General features: G+C 49.8%; 1 protein-coding gene across 4 annotated transcripts in view; it reads right to left on the minus strand.

The window, feature by feature from the left end:
* PDE4C (phosphodiesterase 4C) overlaps positions 1–18,081 on the minus strand; it is a 574,417-nt gene that overhangs the window by 37,462 nt on the left and 518,874 nt on the right. For all 4 annotated transcript variants that reach the window (XM_075352494.1, XM_075352496.1, XM_075352495.1 and 1 more), the window contains 2 exons: positions 17,566–17,665; positions 14,272–14,426 (listed from right to left, as the gene is read on the minus strand). In XM_075352494.1, coding sequence (XP_075208609.1) covers positions 14,272–14,426; positions 17,566–17,665 — 255 coding nt within the window. The remainder of the gene's footprint in view (positions 1–14,271; positions 14,427–17,565; positions 17,666–18,081) is intronic.

Consider the following 18,081-nt stretch of genomic DNA (forward strand, 5'->3'; position numbering starts at 1 on the left):
AGTAAACACACTCTCCCCCCACAATAAATGACAGGGACCCCCAACATATGAACGTCTCAAGATACTTAGCTGCTGAGACGCAGAGCCAAGTCCCTGGGGGTGAGTGCTCCGGCCCAGCAGGGTCCTCAAGGGGCTGTGGCCGGAGACCGGTCTCCTGCCAGGCATGGAGACCGTGCTGGCTCTCACTTCAATCCAGAGCCCAGGAGGGATGGTGAAGAAGCACGGCATGTAAGGCTCCAGCCTTGGAAATCAACCTTACAACACCACCGACACAGTGGGGTGAGAAGGGACATGCCGGGAGTCCAGACGTGGACCCGCATTTCTTCAATCTTCTTCCAAAAAAAGAAAAAAAAAGGAAAAAATCATATGAGAACGCATGTGTGGATGTATGCCTCCTGAACACAAAGCGAAAAAACTGGTTGTGACTGGTTCACCAGGGGGTGTATAGGCTCAGAGGGAGGAGCTACACCTTTTAGGTGTAGTACTTTGTGTGTCCTCCCGAGGCAGAAGCTATACACCCAAGGTCTGGGTCTCCCAAAGGAACAATAAAGAAATAAAAAAAAAAAAAATAAAAAAATAAAAAAGTTCAAATCACCCCCCCATTCGATAAAAAAAATAAAATAAAAAATATACACACATTTGGTATCACCACTTTCAGAAACGCCCAATCAAAGAAGGGAATTTTGTTTACTTACCGTAAATTCCTTTTCTTCTAGCTCCAATTGGGAGACCCAGACAATTGGGTGTATAGCTTCTGCCTCCGGAGGCCACACAAAGTATTACACTTAAAAGTGTAAAGCCCCTCCCCTTCTGCCTATACACCCCCCGTGCCTCACGGGCTCCTCAGTTTTGGTGCAAAAGCAAGAAGGAGGAAAAGTTATAAATTGGTTTAAAGTAAATTCAATCCGAAGAAATTTCGGAGAACTGAAACCATTCAACATGAACAACATGTGTACACAAAGAACAACAGCCCGAAGGGAACAGGGGCGGGTGCTGGGTCTCCCAATTGGAGCTAGAAGAAAAGGAATTTACGGTAAGTAAACAAAATTCCCTTCTTCTTTGTCGCTCCATTGGGAGACCCAGACAATTGGGACGTCCAAAAGCAGTCCCTGGGTGGGTAAAGTAAAACCTCGTAATAGAGCCGTAAGACGGCCCCTTCCTACAGGTGGGCAGACTACGCCCACCTAGGCTCGCCTACCTAGGCTGGCATCTGCCGAAGCATAGGTATGCACCTGATAGTGTTTCGTGAAAGTGTGCAGGCTCGACCATGTAGCTGCCTGACACACCTGCTGAGCCGTAGCCTGGTGCCGCAAGCCCAGGACGCACCCACGGTTCTGGTAGAATGGGCCCTCAGCCCTGAGGGAACCGGAAGCCCAGAAGATCGGTAAGCTTCGAGAATTGGTTCCTTGATCCACCGAGCCAGGGTTGATTTGGAAGCCTGTGACCCTTTACGCTGGCCAGCGACAAGGACAAAGAGTGCATCCGAGCGGCGCAGGGGCGCCGTACGAGAAATGTAGAGTCTGAGTGCTCTCACCAGATCTAACAAGTGCAAATCCCTTTCACATTGGTGAACTGGATGAGGACAAAAAGAGGGTAAGGAGATATCCTGATTGAGATGAAAGGGGGATACCACCTTAGGGAGAAATTCCGGAACCGGACGCAGAACCACCTTGTCCTGGTGAAACACCAGGAAAGGGGCTTTGCATGACAGCGCTGCTAGCTCAGACACTCTCCGAAGTGATGTGACTGCTACTAGGAAGGCCACTTTCTGCGAAAGGCGTAAGAGAGAAAGATCCCTCATTGGCTTGAAAGGTGGTTTCTGAAGAGCCATCAGCACCCTGTTCAGATCCCAGGGTTCTAACGGCCGCTTATAAGGAGGGACTATGTGACAAACCCCCTGCAGGAACGTGCGTACCTGTGGAAGTCTGGCTAGGCGCTTCTGAAAAAAACACAGAGAGCGCTGAGACTTGTCCCTTAAGGGAGCCGAGCGACAAACCTTTTTCCAATCCGGATTGAAGGAAGGAAAGAAAAGTGGGCAAGGCAAATGGCCAGGGAGAAAAACCCTGATCAGAGCACCAAGATAAGAATATGCTCCACGTCCTGTGGTAGATCTTGGCGGACGTTGGTTTCCTAGCCTGCCTCATAGTGGCAATGACTTCTTGAGATAACCCTGAAGACGCTAGGATCCAGGACTCAATGGCCACACAGTCAGGTTGAGGGCCGCAGAATTCAGATGGAAAAACGGCCCTTGAGACAGCAAGTCTGGTCGGTCTGGTAGTGCCCACGGTTGGCCCACCGTGAGATGCCACAGATCCGGGTACCACGACCTCCTCGGCCAGTCTGGAGCGACGAGGATGGCGCGGCGGCAGTCGGACCTGATCTTGCGTAACACTCTGGGCAACAGTGCCAGAGGCGGAAACACATAAGGGAGTTGAAACTGCGACCAATCCTGAACTAAGGCGTCTGCCGCCAGAGCTCTGTGATCTTGAGACCGTGCCATGAATGTCGGGACCTTGTTGTTGTGCCGGGACGCCATTAGGTCGACGTCCGGCATCCCCCAGCGGCAACAGATCTCCTGAAACACATCCGGGTGAAGGGACCATTCCCCTGCGTCCATGCCCTGGCGACTGAGAAAGTCTGCTTCCCAGTTTTCTACGCCCGGGATGTGAACTGCGGATATGGTGGAGGCTGTGGCTTCCACCCATAGCAGAATCCGCCGGACTTCCTGGAAGGCTTGCCGACTGCGTGTTCCGCCTTGGTGGTTGATGTATGCCACCGCTGTGGAGTTGTCCGACTGAATTCGGATCTGCTTGCCTTCCAGCCACGGCTGGAACGCCTTTAGGGCAAGATACACTGCCCTTATCTCCAGAACATTGATCTGAAGGGAGGACTCTGGCTGAGTCCAAGTACCCTGAGCCCTGTGGTGGAGAAAGACCGCTCCCCACCCTGACAGGCTCGCGTCCGTCGTGACCACAGCCCAGGATGGGGGCAGGAAGGATTTCCCCTTCGACAGAGAAGTGGGAAGAAGCCACCACTGAAGGGAAGCCTTGGCTGCCCGAGAAAGGGAGACGTTCCTGTCGAGGGACGTCGACTTCCTGTCCCATTTGCGGAGAATGTCCCATTGAAGTGGACGCAGATGAAACTGCGCAAAAGGAACTGCCTCCATTGCTGCTACCATCTTCCCTAGGAAGTGCATGAGGCGCCTCAGTGGGTGTGACTGGCCTTGAAGGAGAGATTGCACCCCTGTCTGTAGTGAACGCTGTTTGTCCAGCGGAAGCTTCACTATCGCTGAGAGAGTATGAAACTCCATGCCAAGATAGGTCAGTGATTGGGCCGGTGTCAGATTTGACTTTGGAAAATTGATGATCCACCCGAAACTCTGGAGAGTCTCCAGAGCAATGTTCAGGCTGTGTTGGCATGCCACTTGAGAGGATGCCTTGACAAGCAGATCGTCTAAGTAAGGGATCACAGAGTGTCCCTGAGAGTGCAGCACTGCTACTACTGTTGCCATGACCTTGGTGAAGACCCGTGGGGCTGTCGCCAGGCCGAAAGGCAGTGCCACGAACTGAAGGTGTTCGTCCCCTATGGCGAAACGCAGGAAGCGCTGATGCTCTGGAGCAATCGGTACGTGGAGATAAGCATCTTTGATGTCGATTGATGCTAGGAAATCTCCTTGGGACATTGAGGCGATGACGGAGCGGAGCGATTCCATCCGTAACCGCCTGGTTTTTACGTGTTTGTTGAGCAGTTTTAGGTCCAGAACAGGACGGAAGGATCCGTCCTTTTTTGGCACCACGAACAAGTTGGAGTAAAAACCGTGACCCTGTTGCTGAAAGGGAACAGGGATCACCACTCCTTCTGCCTTCAGAGTGCACACCGCCTGAAGAAGAGCATCGGCTCGCTCGGGGGGCGGAGATGTTCTGAAGAATCGAGTCGGAGGACGAGAGCTGAACTCTATCCTGTAACCGTGAGACAGAATGTCTCTCACCCAACGGTCTTTTACCTGTGGCAGCCAGGCGTCGCAAAAGCGGGAAAGCCTGCCACCGACCGAGGATGCGGTGTGAGGAGGCCGAAAGTCATGAGGAGGCCGCTTTGGGAGCGGTTCCTCCGGCGGTCTTTTTAGGACGTGACTTAGACCGCCATGACTCGGAGTTCCTCTGATCCTTCTGAGGCCTTTTGGACGAGGAGAATTGAGACCTGCCCGCGGACCGAAAGGACCGAAACCTCGATTGTACTTTCCGTGGTTGAGGTCTGTTTGGTTTGGACTGGGGTAAGGATGAGTCCTTTCCCTTGGATTGTTTAATGATTTCATCCAATCGCTCACCAAAACAGGCGGTCGCCAGAAAATGGCAAACCGGTTAAGAACTTTTTGGAAGCAGAGTCTGCCTTCCATTCACGTAGCCACATGGCCCTGCGGACTGCCACCGAATTGGCGGATGCTACCGCCGTACGGCTCACAGAGTCCAGGACAGCATTAATGGCGTAGGACGCAAACGCCGACGCCTGAGAGGTTAAGGACACCACTTGCGGAGCAGACGTACGTGTGACTGCATTAATCTGCGCATGACAAGCTGAGATAGCTTGGAGTGCCCATACGGCTGCGAATGCTGGAGCAAAAGACGCGCCGATAGCTTCATAGATGGATTTCAACCAGAGCTCCATCTGTCTGTCAGTGGCATCTTTGAGTGAAGCCCCATCTTCCACTGCAACTATGGATCTAGCCGCCAGTCTGGAGACTGGAGGATCCACCTTGGGACACTGAGCCCAGCCCTTGACAACGTCAGGGGGGAAGGGATAACGTGTATCCTTAAGGCGCTTGGAAAAACGCTTATCTGGACAAGCTCGGTGTTTCTGGACTGCCTCTCTGAAGTCGGAGTGATCCAGAAACGTACTCAATGTACGCTTGGGAAACCTGAAACGGAATTTCTCCTGCTGAGAAGCTGACTCCTCAATTGGAGGAGCTGGGGGAGAAATATCCAACACCTGATTGATGGTCGCTATAAGGTCATTCACTATGGCGTCACCTTCAGGTGTATCTAGGTTGAGAGCGGCCTCAGGATCAGAATCCTGATCTGCTACCTCCGCTTCATCATCCAGAGAGTCCTCCTGCTGAGACCCTGAACAGTGTGATGAAGTCGAGGGAATTTCCCAGCGAGCCCGCTTAGGTGGCCTGGGACTGCGGTCCGTGTCAGAGACCTCACCCTGGGACCTATGAGTCACCCCAGGAGCACTTTGCTGCTCCAACTGAGGGGGGCCTGGGGTCAATGATTCAACAGTGCCCGGGGCCTGAGTCACCGGTCTGGACTGTAAGGCTTCTAGTATCTTAGCAGACCATTTATCCATACTCTCAGACAGTTTGTCAGCAAATACTGCAAACTCCGTCCCTGTCACCTGGACAGTGGTAGCAGGTGGTTCCACCTGGGCCACCAGTAGCAGAGGCTCCGGCTGAGTAAGTGTCACAGGGGCCGAGCATTGCACATAATGAGGGTCGGTGGAACCTGCCGGTAGTATAGCCGCACATGAGGTACAGGTTGCAAAGTAAGCCTGTGCTTTGGCACCCTTGCTTTTTGCGGACGACATGCTGTTGTCTCCTCTGAGTACAATCCAGGAGGGTATATAGCCAAAAATCAACAGTGCGACCGTACAGTGTAAATGTATAGCATATAAGCATATATATATATGTACACTTCGGCACTCAGTGGGGCCAGCACCACAGGTGCTGCTTACCGACCGCTCAAAGCGGTTGTGTGATCACCAGATTCCCTGCCTGGGCCTCCCAGAGCCGTGTTGTCTCTCCTCTCCAGCATCAGAAGTGCTGACAGGAATGGCTGCCGGCGTTCTGTGGGGAGGAGGGGGCCGTGGGCGTGCCCTAGAAAGTGCGGGAATCTGATGCCCCACTGTGCTGAGTGAGGGGGGAGGAGGATACAAAGTATGCTCCAGCCCTCAGCGCTGACGTTCTGTGCAGCGTCCCGCCCTTCCCCTGACTGGCAGGCCTGGGGGCGGGAATATGCGATACTAGGCCGCAAAAGCCGGGGACTAAAGTTATAAGCGCGGCCGGCAAATAAGCGCGGTCGGCGCGGTAGTCCCCGGCGCACTAACACACCCAGCAGTGCTGCAGTGTGTATGGCACAAGCGCTCCATGCGCGGTCCCCCACGGGGACACAGAGTACCTCACAGTAGCAGGGCCTTGTCCCTGACGATACCCGGCTCCTGTCCAGCAGATTCCCCAGGGGCTGCGGAGGGAGCACGGTCCCAGTGCCTGGAGACCGATTAGGATCCCACTTCACCCAGAGCCCATTAAGGGATGGGGAAGGAAAACAGCATGTGGCTCCAGCCTGTGTACCCGCAATGGGTACCTCAACCTTAACAACACCGCCGACCAGAGTGGGGTGAGAAGGGAGCATGCTGGGGGCCCTGTTATGGGCCCTCTTTTCTTCCATCCGACATAGTCAGCAGCTGCTGCTGACTAAGATGTGGAGCTATGCGTGGATGTCAGCCTCCTTCGCACAAAGCATAAAAACTGAGGAGCCCGTGAGGCACGGGGGTGTATAGGCAGAAGGGGAGGGGCTTTACACTTTTAAGTGTAATACTTTGTGTGGCCTCCGGAGGCAGAAGCTATACACCCAATTGTCTGGGTCTCCCAATGGAGCAACAAAGAAATATAAAATCAATTAATCCGATCGGTACATCGCATAGCGGCAAAAAAATTTCAAACGCCAAAATTACATTTTTGGTCACTGAATTTTACCCAAAATGCGATAACAGACGATCAAAAAAGCGCCTCTGCACAAAAATGCTACCATTAAAAACGTCAGTTCAAGACGCAAAAAATAAGCCGTCACTGAGCCATAGATCATAAAAAATGAGAACGCTACGGATCACGGAAAATGGTGAAAAAAGGGTGCCATGTTTTTTGGACAAACTTCTGACATTTTTTTTTATCCCCTTAGATAAAAGTAAACCTATACATGTTTGGTGTCTATGAACTCGCACCGACCTGAGGCATCTCACCAACACATTAGTTTTATCATATAGTGAACACGGTGAATAAAAACCCAAACACAATCATGCAATCACACTTTTTTTGCACTTGGAATTTTTTTGCACTATATGGTAAAACTTATGGCTTAATTTAAAAGCAGAATTCATCCCGCAAAAAATAAAAAGCCCTCATATGGCAAGATCGACAGAAAAATAAAAAAATTGCGGCTCTCGGATTAAAAGAAAAAAAAAAAAAAAGTAAATAAAAAAAACAAAAAAAAAACCTACACCCATTTAGGGGTGTAGTGAGCATTTTGAACACACAGGTAATTTACAAAATGTTATAATGATGCAATAGGGAAAAAAAAAAGTGCTTCCACCAAAATGTTGCTTTAGCTCTAATTACAAAAAAAAAACAAACCCCAGACCATCAATTTTGTTCTGCAATGTTTCCCAAACGCAGCAAATACCCCATGTGATTGAACTACTGGATGGTCGACATGGCATGGCTTGGAAGACAATGTGTGTTATTAATCTTTTTTAGCCCAACTTTGGTTGGTATAGATTGTGGATGTCAAGTTCAATTTGTTGAACTCATGAGTTGCCAAAACAGCAGAAAATCATCCAGCCACCTAGTGTCAGAAAGCTTGAAACAAACCAGGGTGCAAGGGCCAGAACAGCCACTCCATGATCTTTCTAAAAATTAATAAAATGTATTTGTTCCTTCTTCACAACCTATAGTCCGTCTGACCTGAATGCATAAGAGTAAGGACACGTGCACACGCTTAACATTTGGTGAGTTTTTTTTCCTCAGTATTTGTAGCCAAAACGAGGAGTGGGTCAATAAGAGGAAAGAAGGGAATTTTGTTTACTTACCGTAAATTCCTTTTCTTCTAGCTCCAATTGGGAGACCCAGACAGTGGGTGTATAGCTACTGCCTCTGGAGGCCGCACAAAGAACTACACTTAAAAGTGTAAGGCCCCTCCCCTTCTGGCTATACACCCTCCCGTAGGAGTACAGATTCCTCAGTTTTAGTACCAAAGCAAGAAGGAGGAAAGCCAATAACAGTTTCAAAAACAAATTCAATCCGATAACTAGATCGGAGAACTTAAGAAACAACGAGAACAACATGTGCACCCGAAAAAACGAAACCCTAAAAACAGATAGGGCGGGTGCTGGGTCTCCCAATTGGAGCTAGAAGAAAAGGAATTTACGGTAAGTAAACAAAATTCCCTTCTTCTTTTTCGCTCCTAATTGGGAGACCCAGACAGTGGGACGTCCAAAAGCAGTCCCTGGGTGGGTAAAAAGATACCACATGAACGGGCTGTCATACAGCCTCTTCCTACAGGTGGGCCACCGCCGCCTGAAGGACCTGTCTACCTAGGCTGGCGTCTGCCGAAGCGTAGGTATGCACTTGATAGTGTTTGGTAAACGTGTGCAGACTCGACCAGGTAGCCGCCTGGCACACTTGCTGAGCCGTAGCCTGATGCCTCAACGCCCAGGACGCACCAACGGCTCTGGTAGAATGGGCCTTCAGTCCAGATGGAATCTGAAGCCCAGCAGAACGGTATGTGTGAAGAATTGGTTCCTTGATCCACCGCGCCAGGGTGGATTTGGAAGCTTGCGATCCCTTATGCTGACCAGCGACTAGGACAAAGAGCGCATCCGAACGGCGTAGAGGCGCCGTGCGAGAAATGTAAATCCTGAGTGCTCTCACCAGGTCCAACAGATGTAAACCCTTTTCAAATTGGTGAACTGGATGCGGACACAAAGATGGCAAAGTGATATCCTGATTGAGATGAAAGGAAGAAACCACCTTGGGAGAAAACTCTGGAATTGGACGCAGTACCACCTTGTCTTGGTGAAATACCAGGAAGGGAGATTTGCAAGATAACGCCGCCAGCTCGGACACTCTTCGAAGAGACGTGACCGCTACAAGAAAAACTACCTTTTGTGAAAGCCGAGAAAGGGGAACCTCTTTCAAAGGCTCGAAAGGCGGCTTTTGAAGAGCAAGGAGAACCTTGTTCAGATCCCAGGGTTCCAATGGCCGTCTGTAAGGAGGAACGATATGACAAACTCCTTGGAGAAACGTGCGTACTTTAGAAAGCTGTGCCAAGCGCTTCTGAAAGAATACGGATAACGCGGAGACTTGACCCTTAAGCGAGCTAAGGGACAAACCTTTTTCCAACCCAGACTGCAGGAAGGAAAGAAAAATTGGCAATGCAAATGGCCAGGGAGAAAACCCTTGAGCCAAGCACCACGCTAAGAATATCTTCCACGTCCTGTGATAGATCTTAGCTGAGGATGGTTTTCTAGCCTGTCTCATTGTGGCAACAACTCCCTGAGATAAACCTGAGGCCGCTAGGATCCAGGACTCAATGGCCACACAGTCAGGTTCAGGGCCGCAGAATTCAGATGGAAAAACGGCCCTTGAGACAGCAGATCTGGACGGTCTGGTAGTGCCCATGGTTGGCCTACCGTGAGATGCCACAGATCCGGGTACCACGACCTTCTTGGCCAATTTGGAGCGACGAGTATGGCTCGCTGGCAGTCGGACTTGATTTTCCGGAGAACTCTGGGTAACAATGCTAGAGGTGGGAACACATAGGGGAGTCGGAATTGCGACCAATCCTGAACCAAGGCGTCTGCCGCCAGCGCTCGGTGATCGTGAGACCGTGCCATGAAAACTGGGACCTTGTTGTTGTGCCGTGACGCCATCAGATCGACGTCCGGCGACCCCCAGCGGCAACAGATCTGTTGAAACACGTCCGGGTGAAGGGACCATTCTCCTGCGTCCATGCCCTGGCGACTGAGAAAGTCTGCTTCCCAGTTTTCCACGCCTGGGATGTGAACTGCAGATATGGTGGACGCTCTGCTTTCCACCCACGTCAAAATCCGCTGGACTTCTTGAAAAGCTTGGCGACTGCGTGTTCCCCCTTGGTGGTTGATGTACGCCACCGCCGTGGAATTGTCCGACTGAATCCGAATCTGCTTGCCTTCCAGCCATTGTTGGAAGGCTCGCAGGGCAAGGTAGATTGCTCTGATTTCCAGAACATTGATCTGCAAGGTGCACTCTTCCTGAGTCCACGTCCCCTGAGCCCTGTGGTGGAGAAACACCGCTCCCCACCCTGATAGGCTCGCATCTGTCGTGACCACTGCCCAGGACGGGGGAAGGAACGACTTTCCCTGTGACAATGAGTTGGGGAGAAGCCACCAACGTAGAGAATCCTTGGCAGTCTGAGAGAGGGAGACAGTCCTGTCGAGGGACGTCGATTTCCCATCCCATTGGCGTAGAATGTCCCATTGTAGAGGGCGCAGATGAAACTGCGCGAACGGGACTGCCTCCATTGCTGCTACCATCTTTCCTAGGAAATGCATGAGGCGCCTCAGTGAGTGCGACTGGCTCTGAAGGAGAGATTGCACTCCGGTCCGTAGCGAGCACTGCTTGTCCAGTGGAAGCCTCACTATCGCTGATAGAGTATGAAACTCCATGCCAAGATAAGTCAGAGATTGGGTCGGGGTTAGATGAGACTTTGGAAAGTTGATAATCCACCCGAAAGTCTGGAGAGTGTCTAGCGCCACCTTCAGACTGTGTTGGCATGCTTCTTGAGAGGATGCCTTTATAAGCAGGTCGTCTAGGTACGGGATGACCGAGTGACCCTGCGAGTGCAGAACAGCTACTACTGCTGCCATGACTTTGGTGAAGACCCGGGGGGCTGTTGCCAGACCGAAGGGTAACGCTACGAACTGTAGGTGCTCGTCGTGTATGACGAAACGTAGGAAACGCTGATGCTCTGGTGCAATCGGCACGTGGAGATACGCATCTTTGATGTCTATTGATGCTAGAAAATCTCCCTGAGACATTGAGGCTATGACGGAGCGTAGGGATTCCATCCGGAACCTCCTGACTTTTACGTGTCTGTTGAGCAACTTCAGATCCAGGACGGGACGATACGATCCGTCCTTTTTTGGGACCACAAACAGATTGGAGTAAAAACCGTGACCCTGTTCCTGAAGAGGGACGGAGGTCACCACTCCTTCCGCCTTTAGAGCGGCCACCGCCTGCAACAGAGCATCGGCTCGGTCTGGTGGTGGAGAAGTTCTGAAGAAACGAGTTGGCGGACGAGAACCGAACTCTATCCTGTACCCGTGAGATAGAATATCTCTCACCCAACGGTCTTTGACATTTGCTAGCCAAATGTCGCCAAAGTGGGACAGCCTCCCACCGACCGCGGGTGTGGGCATCGGAGACCGCAAGTCAGGAGGACGTCGTTTTGGCAACGGTTCCTCCGGCTGGTCTTTTTGGGCGTGACTGAGACCTCCAAGAATTTGAACGTCTCTGGTCCTTTTGAGTCTTTTTTGACGAGGCGAATTGGGACCTGCCCTGTCCTCGAAAGGACCGATAACCAGACTGACCCCTCCTCTGTTGGGGCTTGTTTTGTCTGTGTTGCGGTAAGGAAGAGTCCTTACCCTTGGAGTGTTTGATGATTTCATCCAAACGCTCTCCAAACAATCGGTCACGAGAAAAAGGCAAATTGGTTAAGCACTTCTTGGAATGAGAATCTGCTTTCCAATGTCTCAACCACAGAGCCCTACGCAAAACAACTGAGTTGGCTGACGCCACTGCCGTGCGGCTTGTAGCGTCAAGAACAGCATTAATCGCGTACGACGCGAATGCCGCCATTTGCGAGGTCAATGGTGCTACCTGCGGGGCAAATGCACGTGTGACAGAGTCGACTCGCGCAAGCCCGGCCGTGATAGCTTGGAGTGCCCATACGGCCGCAAAAGAAGGCGCTAATGACGCTCCAATCGCTTCATAGATGGATTTCAGCCAGAGCTCCATCTGCCTGTCAGTGGCATCTTTAAGTGCCGCTCCATCTTCAACAGCAACCAAGGATCTGGCTGCAAGCCTGGAAATTGGAGGATCCACTTTTGGACACTGGGTCCAACCCTTGACCACTTCAGAGGGAAAAGGGTAGCGTGTATCTTTAAGTCGTTTAGGAAAACGCCTTTCAGGATAAGCGTGGGGTTTCTGGATTGCGTCTCTGAAGTCAGCGTGGTCCAGAAAAGTGCTTAATGTACGCTTAGGGTATCTGAAATGGATTCTCTCGTGCTGCGAAGCTGACTCCTCTACAGGAGGAGCTGGTGGGGAAATATTCAACATCTTATTGATGTTAAATATAAGATCATTAACTATTGCGTCACCATCTGGTGTATCTAGATTGAGAGCGGTCCCAGGATCAGAATCCTGATCAGTTAAGTCCGCCTCATCACCCATAGATTCATCCCGCTGGGATCCAGACCATTGAGATGAATGTGAAGGCCCGTCATAACGAGCCCGCTTAGGCTGCCCGGGGCCATCGTCCGAGTCAGAGTCTTCACCCTGAGGTGTAGATGCCCGTCCCGGAGCTAGGAGCTGAGGGGGACCAGGGGGCAATACATGCACAGTGTCCGTGGTCTGAAGTACAGGCCTAGCTCGCAATGTGTCAAGAATTTGTGACATAGTGAGAGACATTCTGTCAGCAAAAGCTGCAAACTCAGTTCCTGTCACCTGGACAGCATTCACAGGTGGTACACCCTGGGACACGTCCAGCAGAGGTCCCGACTGTGCAAGCGCCGCAGGGGCCGAGCACTGCACACAATGGGGGTCCGTGGAGCCTGCCGGTAGAAAAGTCCCACATGCGGTGCAGGAAGCATACAATGTCTGTGCCTTGGCACCCTTGCGTTTTACGGGCGACATGCTGCTGGCTCTCTGCATGTGAGAGAGTCTATAGCCAAAGGGCGACCAGCGCTATGTAATACCAAGTATTTGTAGCAACAAAATACTAAGAATACTACGAGCACAAGAGGGGGTGAGCCCTGAGGGCTGCTTACCGCCCGCTGAACAGCGGGTAAGAGGCTGCTGAATGCCTTGTCTGGGTCTCCCCGGCTCCCCTCTGCAGCTCAGCGTGTCTGCAAGAATGGCTGCCGGCTACTGTGGAGAGGGGCGGTCCGTGGGAGTTCCCAAACAAAAGTGCGGGAACAGTGTCCCCTCTGTGCTGACTGTGAGGGCTGGAGTATGTAAAAACGACTCCAGCCCTCAGCGCTGATGCCCTGGCCAGCGTCCCGCCCCTCTCCTGACTGGCAGGTCTGTGGGCGGGAACGAACGCAAGCAGGCCGCAAAAGCCGGGGACTCGAGTTATCAGCGCGGCCGCCGTAAAAGCGCGGGCCGCGCTGAAGTCCCCGGCGCACCGCAAGTGCCAGCCGCGCCGCTGTTCGAGCGGCCGGCGCGACCGAGTTCTGGACGTGGGCAGCGTCCCGCCCCTCTCCTGACTGGCAGGTGTGGGGGCGGGAACGAAAGGAAGCAGGCCGCAAAAGCCGGGGACTGTAGTTATCAGCGCGGCCGCCGTAAAAGCGCAGGCCGCGCTGAAGTCCCCGGCGCACTACAAGTGCCAGCCGCGCCGCAGTCCCAGCGGCCGGCGCGTCCTATTCCCATAAATGTGCCTGCTTCAGCAAAGCTGAATGAGGCCATGGCACAGGCGCCGCAGCGCTGCTGTCCCCCGGCGCACTACAACACCCAGCATGCTGCGGTGTGAGCGCCAGATACACGGGGACACAGAGTACCTTGAGGATGCAGGGCCATGTCCCTGATGTACTCCGCTCCATCCAGCATCTTCTCCAGGGGCTGTAGATGGAGCACGGTCTCTGTGCCTGGAGACCGGTAAATCCCACTTCACCCAGAGCCCTGTAAAAAGGGATGGGGAAGGAATCAGCATGTGGGCTCCTGCCGCCGTACCCGCAATGGGTACCTCAACCTTACAAACACCTCCGACATAAGTGGGGTGAGAAGGGAGCATGCTGGGGACACTATATGTGTCCTCTTTTCTTCCATCCGACATAGTCAGCAGCTGCTGCTGACTAAAAACAATGGAGCTATGCGTGCGTGTCTGACCTCCTTGCGCACAAAGCTAAAACTGAGGAATCTGTACTCCTACGGGAGGGTGTATAGCCAGAAGGGGAGGGGCCTTACACTTTTAAGTGTAGTTCTTTGTGCGGCCTCCAGAGGCAGTAGCTATACACCCACTGTCTGGGTCTCCCAATTAGGAGCGAAAAAGAAAGTATAATAGCCACCACTTCTGTATTTATTACCCACTCCTTGTTTTGGCTACAAATACTGAGGTAAAAACTCACCAAATACTCAACGTGTGCACACAGTCTTAAAAGAAGTCTCTTGCAGAAAAAAAAAAAAAGAAATCCATCCTATCCGCAACTCTGCAGGCTTGAATCAATGCCAGCTCTCAGGTCACCTACCATATCAATGACCATTTTCCGTAAAGTTTGACGCTGTTTTTTGGTCAAATTCTGAAAAATGTCACAGTTCTCTTCCTGAAGGAGCTTAAATCCAACTGCAAGGTGATGGTTTTCCAAGACAGAAGAATCATTGTACATCAGCGCAAGCTCAGAGTCTAAAAAGGAAAAAAAAACAAAACTAAACAAGAAAAGAATGGATACAAAATAGTACACATGAATAGTACACATGAAATAATCAATACTAAAGTCTATGTGTGCTTTACGAGATGTACGTTCAGAGCATCTTTTGGCAATTTGAGGTGGGTAAACCCACTGATGTTCTGGTCTGGACAATTGTGAAGTGCGGTCCCCCGTATAATGATACAGAGTGCAGATAAAGCAGACAGCTGGAGGCTGCAGCTCCCAGCTATCTGATTAATCTTGGCTGTGTGTCAAAATATGAGAGACCCCATGCGATTTTTTTTTTTATTCAACTATTGAAATAATTAAGGAATAAAACAAAAACAAAAAAAAAAAAAGCACAACTACACAGAACAACGATGCGGTGTACCCTCAATTTTGATACCCAGCCAAGATAAAGCAGAGAGCTAGGGGCTGGTATTCTCAGACTGGGGATGACCATTGTTATTGGGCCCTCCCCAGCCTAAAAATAACAGCCCTCAGCCATCCAGAATTGGTGCATTCATTAGATGCACCAATTTTGTGGCTTTACCTGGCTCAGCCCGATTGCCCAGGAGCGGTGGCAATTGGAGTAATATAAGGGGTTAATGACAGCTGTGGTATGTAAAAAAAAAAAAAAAAAACAGCTGCCAGGAAACCCTGGATTACAAATGGGAAGGGATCTATGAGACCCCCCATTATTGTGTAAGTAAAAAGAAATAAAACACAGAAAGATTCTTTAAACAAAAAAAAAAAAAAAGAACACCCTCTTTATCAAATGTATTAACCTCACCCAAAACACCCCTTCAGTTCCGACACAATTCACACAAGACGATCCCGGCTCTGCTTCATCCTGAGGTTGCAGTGCATGGTCACATTAGAAAATGTGACCGATCATTGCGGCCTGCAGGACACACAAACAGAGCCGCAGCTGTGGGAACTGTGATGCCAGTGAGTTCACCCGAGGTCACAGCTGTCTGTTCCCACAGTACCCCGGTAGTGACCGCAGGTGAGCTCATTGTACTTACCTGAGATAACTCCGTACCGGATTATGCTATGTGCGCACATTGACTATTTGGCTGCAGAAATTTCTACAACAAATCTGCATCTCCTGGCAGAAAAACGCACAAAAAAATGCACTGGGTATCAAAATAAGAGGGACCGCACAACCTTTTTTCCAATTATCTATTTAGTTTTACACTCCATTTCAGGGACCCAGACAGCTAGTGTGAGGGAAACCAATCAAAGACGCTGTCACAGAGGGTGGGCGGGGGAAGCAGTGAATATTCCTAAGGTTTAATGAACAGACCTGGAAGCAGTGTGAGAGCTGCGTGGAAACTTGGTGAGTATAATTGTCCTGCTTTAATCGCCATTTTGCAGCCGCCTTGCCCTTTATCCGGGCTGCCGAACTCAAACTTCCCTGAAAAGTCCGTGTTCGGGGTTCGTGCAAGGACACTATATGTCCGATGCGTATCCTGAACTTTATAGTTCAGGTTCACCCATCACTGCTGACAATTTCTACTCTCTGACATTCTAACTACAGTCTTTAGCATTGCTCCATTTTAATAAATAATAATAAATCATAATAATAATAAGATCATTATTAATAGGATGAATATGCATCTTTCGCCAGTCTGTATTTAATTTAACCCCTTAACGACCGTGGGCCGTAAAATTACGTCCTAGTGGTCATAATGTTACTGCCCGCGGTCTGCCGGCGGCAGCATGCCACGATCGGCGCACATCTCAGCTGATTTTCACAGCTGATATGTGTGCCTGCTAGGCACGAGCAGAATTGTTATCTGCTCGTGCCGTTTAACCCCTTAAATGGCGCTGTCAATATGTGACAGCGCCATTATAAGCGCGATCGCGGTAAACTTTTACTTACTGCCCGATACCGGAAGTCACGTGACGCGATCACGTGACTTCCGATAGTTGTCATGGTAGCACAGGGTCATGTGATGACTCCTGTACTGCACATGAATTGCTTTCACTTTCGCTGTGCCAGCGGCACAGCAAAAGAGAAAGAGAGCGTATCTGCTGTTTACAGCTGTATAGCTGTGATCAGCAGATAGTGCAGAGCGATCGGAATGCTGATCGCAATAGCCCCCTAGGGGGACTAGTGAAATAAAAAAAAAAAGTTAAAAAAAGTTTTAAAAAATTAAAAAAAAAAAAAAAAAAAACCTAAAAAGTTCCAATCACCCCCCATTCGCCCCATTGAAAATTAAAGGGTTAAAAAAAGAAAAAATATACACACATTTGGTATCGCCGCGTTCAGAAACGCCCGATCGATCAAAATATAAAATCAATTAATCTGATCAGTATACGGCGTAGCGGCAAAAAATTCCAAATGCCAAAACAACGGTTTTTTTGTCGCCACTTTTGCGCAAAATGCTATAATAGGCGATCAGAACGTAGCATCTGCGCAAAAATGGTACCGTTAAAAACGTCAGCTCGAGACGCAAAAAATAAGCCGTCACTGAGCCATAGATCCCGAAAAATGAGAACGCTACGGGTCACGGAATATGGCGTAAAACGTGCGCCACTTTTTTCGGTCAAACGTCCGATTTTTTTTAATCCCTTATATAAAAGTAAACCTATACATGTTTGGTGTCTACGAACTCTCACTGACCTGAGGCATCACACCCACACATCAGTTTTACCATAGAGTGAACACAGTGAATAAAATATCTCAAAAACAATAGTGCTGTCGCACTTTTTTTGCAACTTTTCTGCCATTGGAATTTTTTTGCCGTTTTCCAGTACACTATATGGTAAAACTTATGGTTTCATTTAAAAGTACAGCTCGTTCCGCAAAAAATGAGCCCTCACATGACCATATTGACTGAAAAATAAAAAAGTTAAGTCTCTCAGAAAAAGAATGGCGAAAAAAAAAACGGAAAGCGAAAAATCGGCCGGTCGTGAAGGGGTTAATCCCGTTTTCTTTCATGGAGGATGCAGGTCTTATTTTCTGTAAGTGATATTTTCCTGTGTATTCTCCGATTTTACACCAGATCTACGCATCCCTAGCCTAAATAGCATTCTCCCAATATCCAACACAGTATATGTGTTTACTTTTACTTTTCATTTTGTGGTTTGGATGTTTATTGAAAAGGTAGAAGGTCTGTCACTTACTGGTATTTATTAGAAATTGATTTGATACACCTGGATGATCAACGTCATGAATGGCACTAGCAAAGATGGCAGCCATGATTTCCAAGTCAGTAAATACAGCCTGTAAATATACAAAAATATTTAACTTTACATTCAGTAATTAAAAAAAAAAACCAAAAAAAAAATACAGAAGAATTAAAGTCTAAAACTGAAGTTCCCTTTCTAAAACACTGGGTCTTTCACCATAACTGTTAGCTAATATCCAAACGGGATCATTTTGTTGCAAAGCTCTAATCCAAAAATTAAAGGGTCATTCCAGTGGAGCTTACTGCCTCAATGGGAGCTGAGTAGCACCAATGGCATGTGCACCAATCATTCTAGTGCATAGAACTCTGCATGCAACCCAGAAGGTATAAATCAAATAAGCGGCACCAGAATAACCCTTAGGCCAGAATCACACTTGCTAGTGCCTCGCGTGTAACTCTCGCGAGTCTCTCATGGTAGAACCCGGCTTGGCTGCACACTCCCCTGACAGGA

This window comes from Anomaloglossus baeobatrachus, chromosome 1, assembly GCF_048569485.1.
Source record: "Anomaloglossus baeobatrachus isolate aAnoBae1 chromosome 1, aAnoBae1.hap1, whole genome shotgun sequence".
In the NCBI taxonomy this organism is placed as follows: domain Eukaryota; kingdom Metazoa; phylum Chordata; class Amphibia; order Anura; family Aromobatidae; genus Anomaloglossus; species Anomaloglossus baeobatrachus.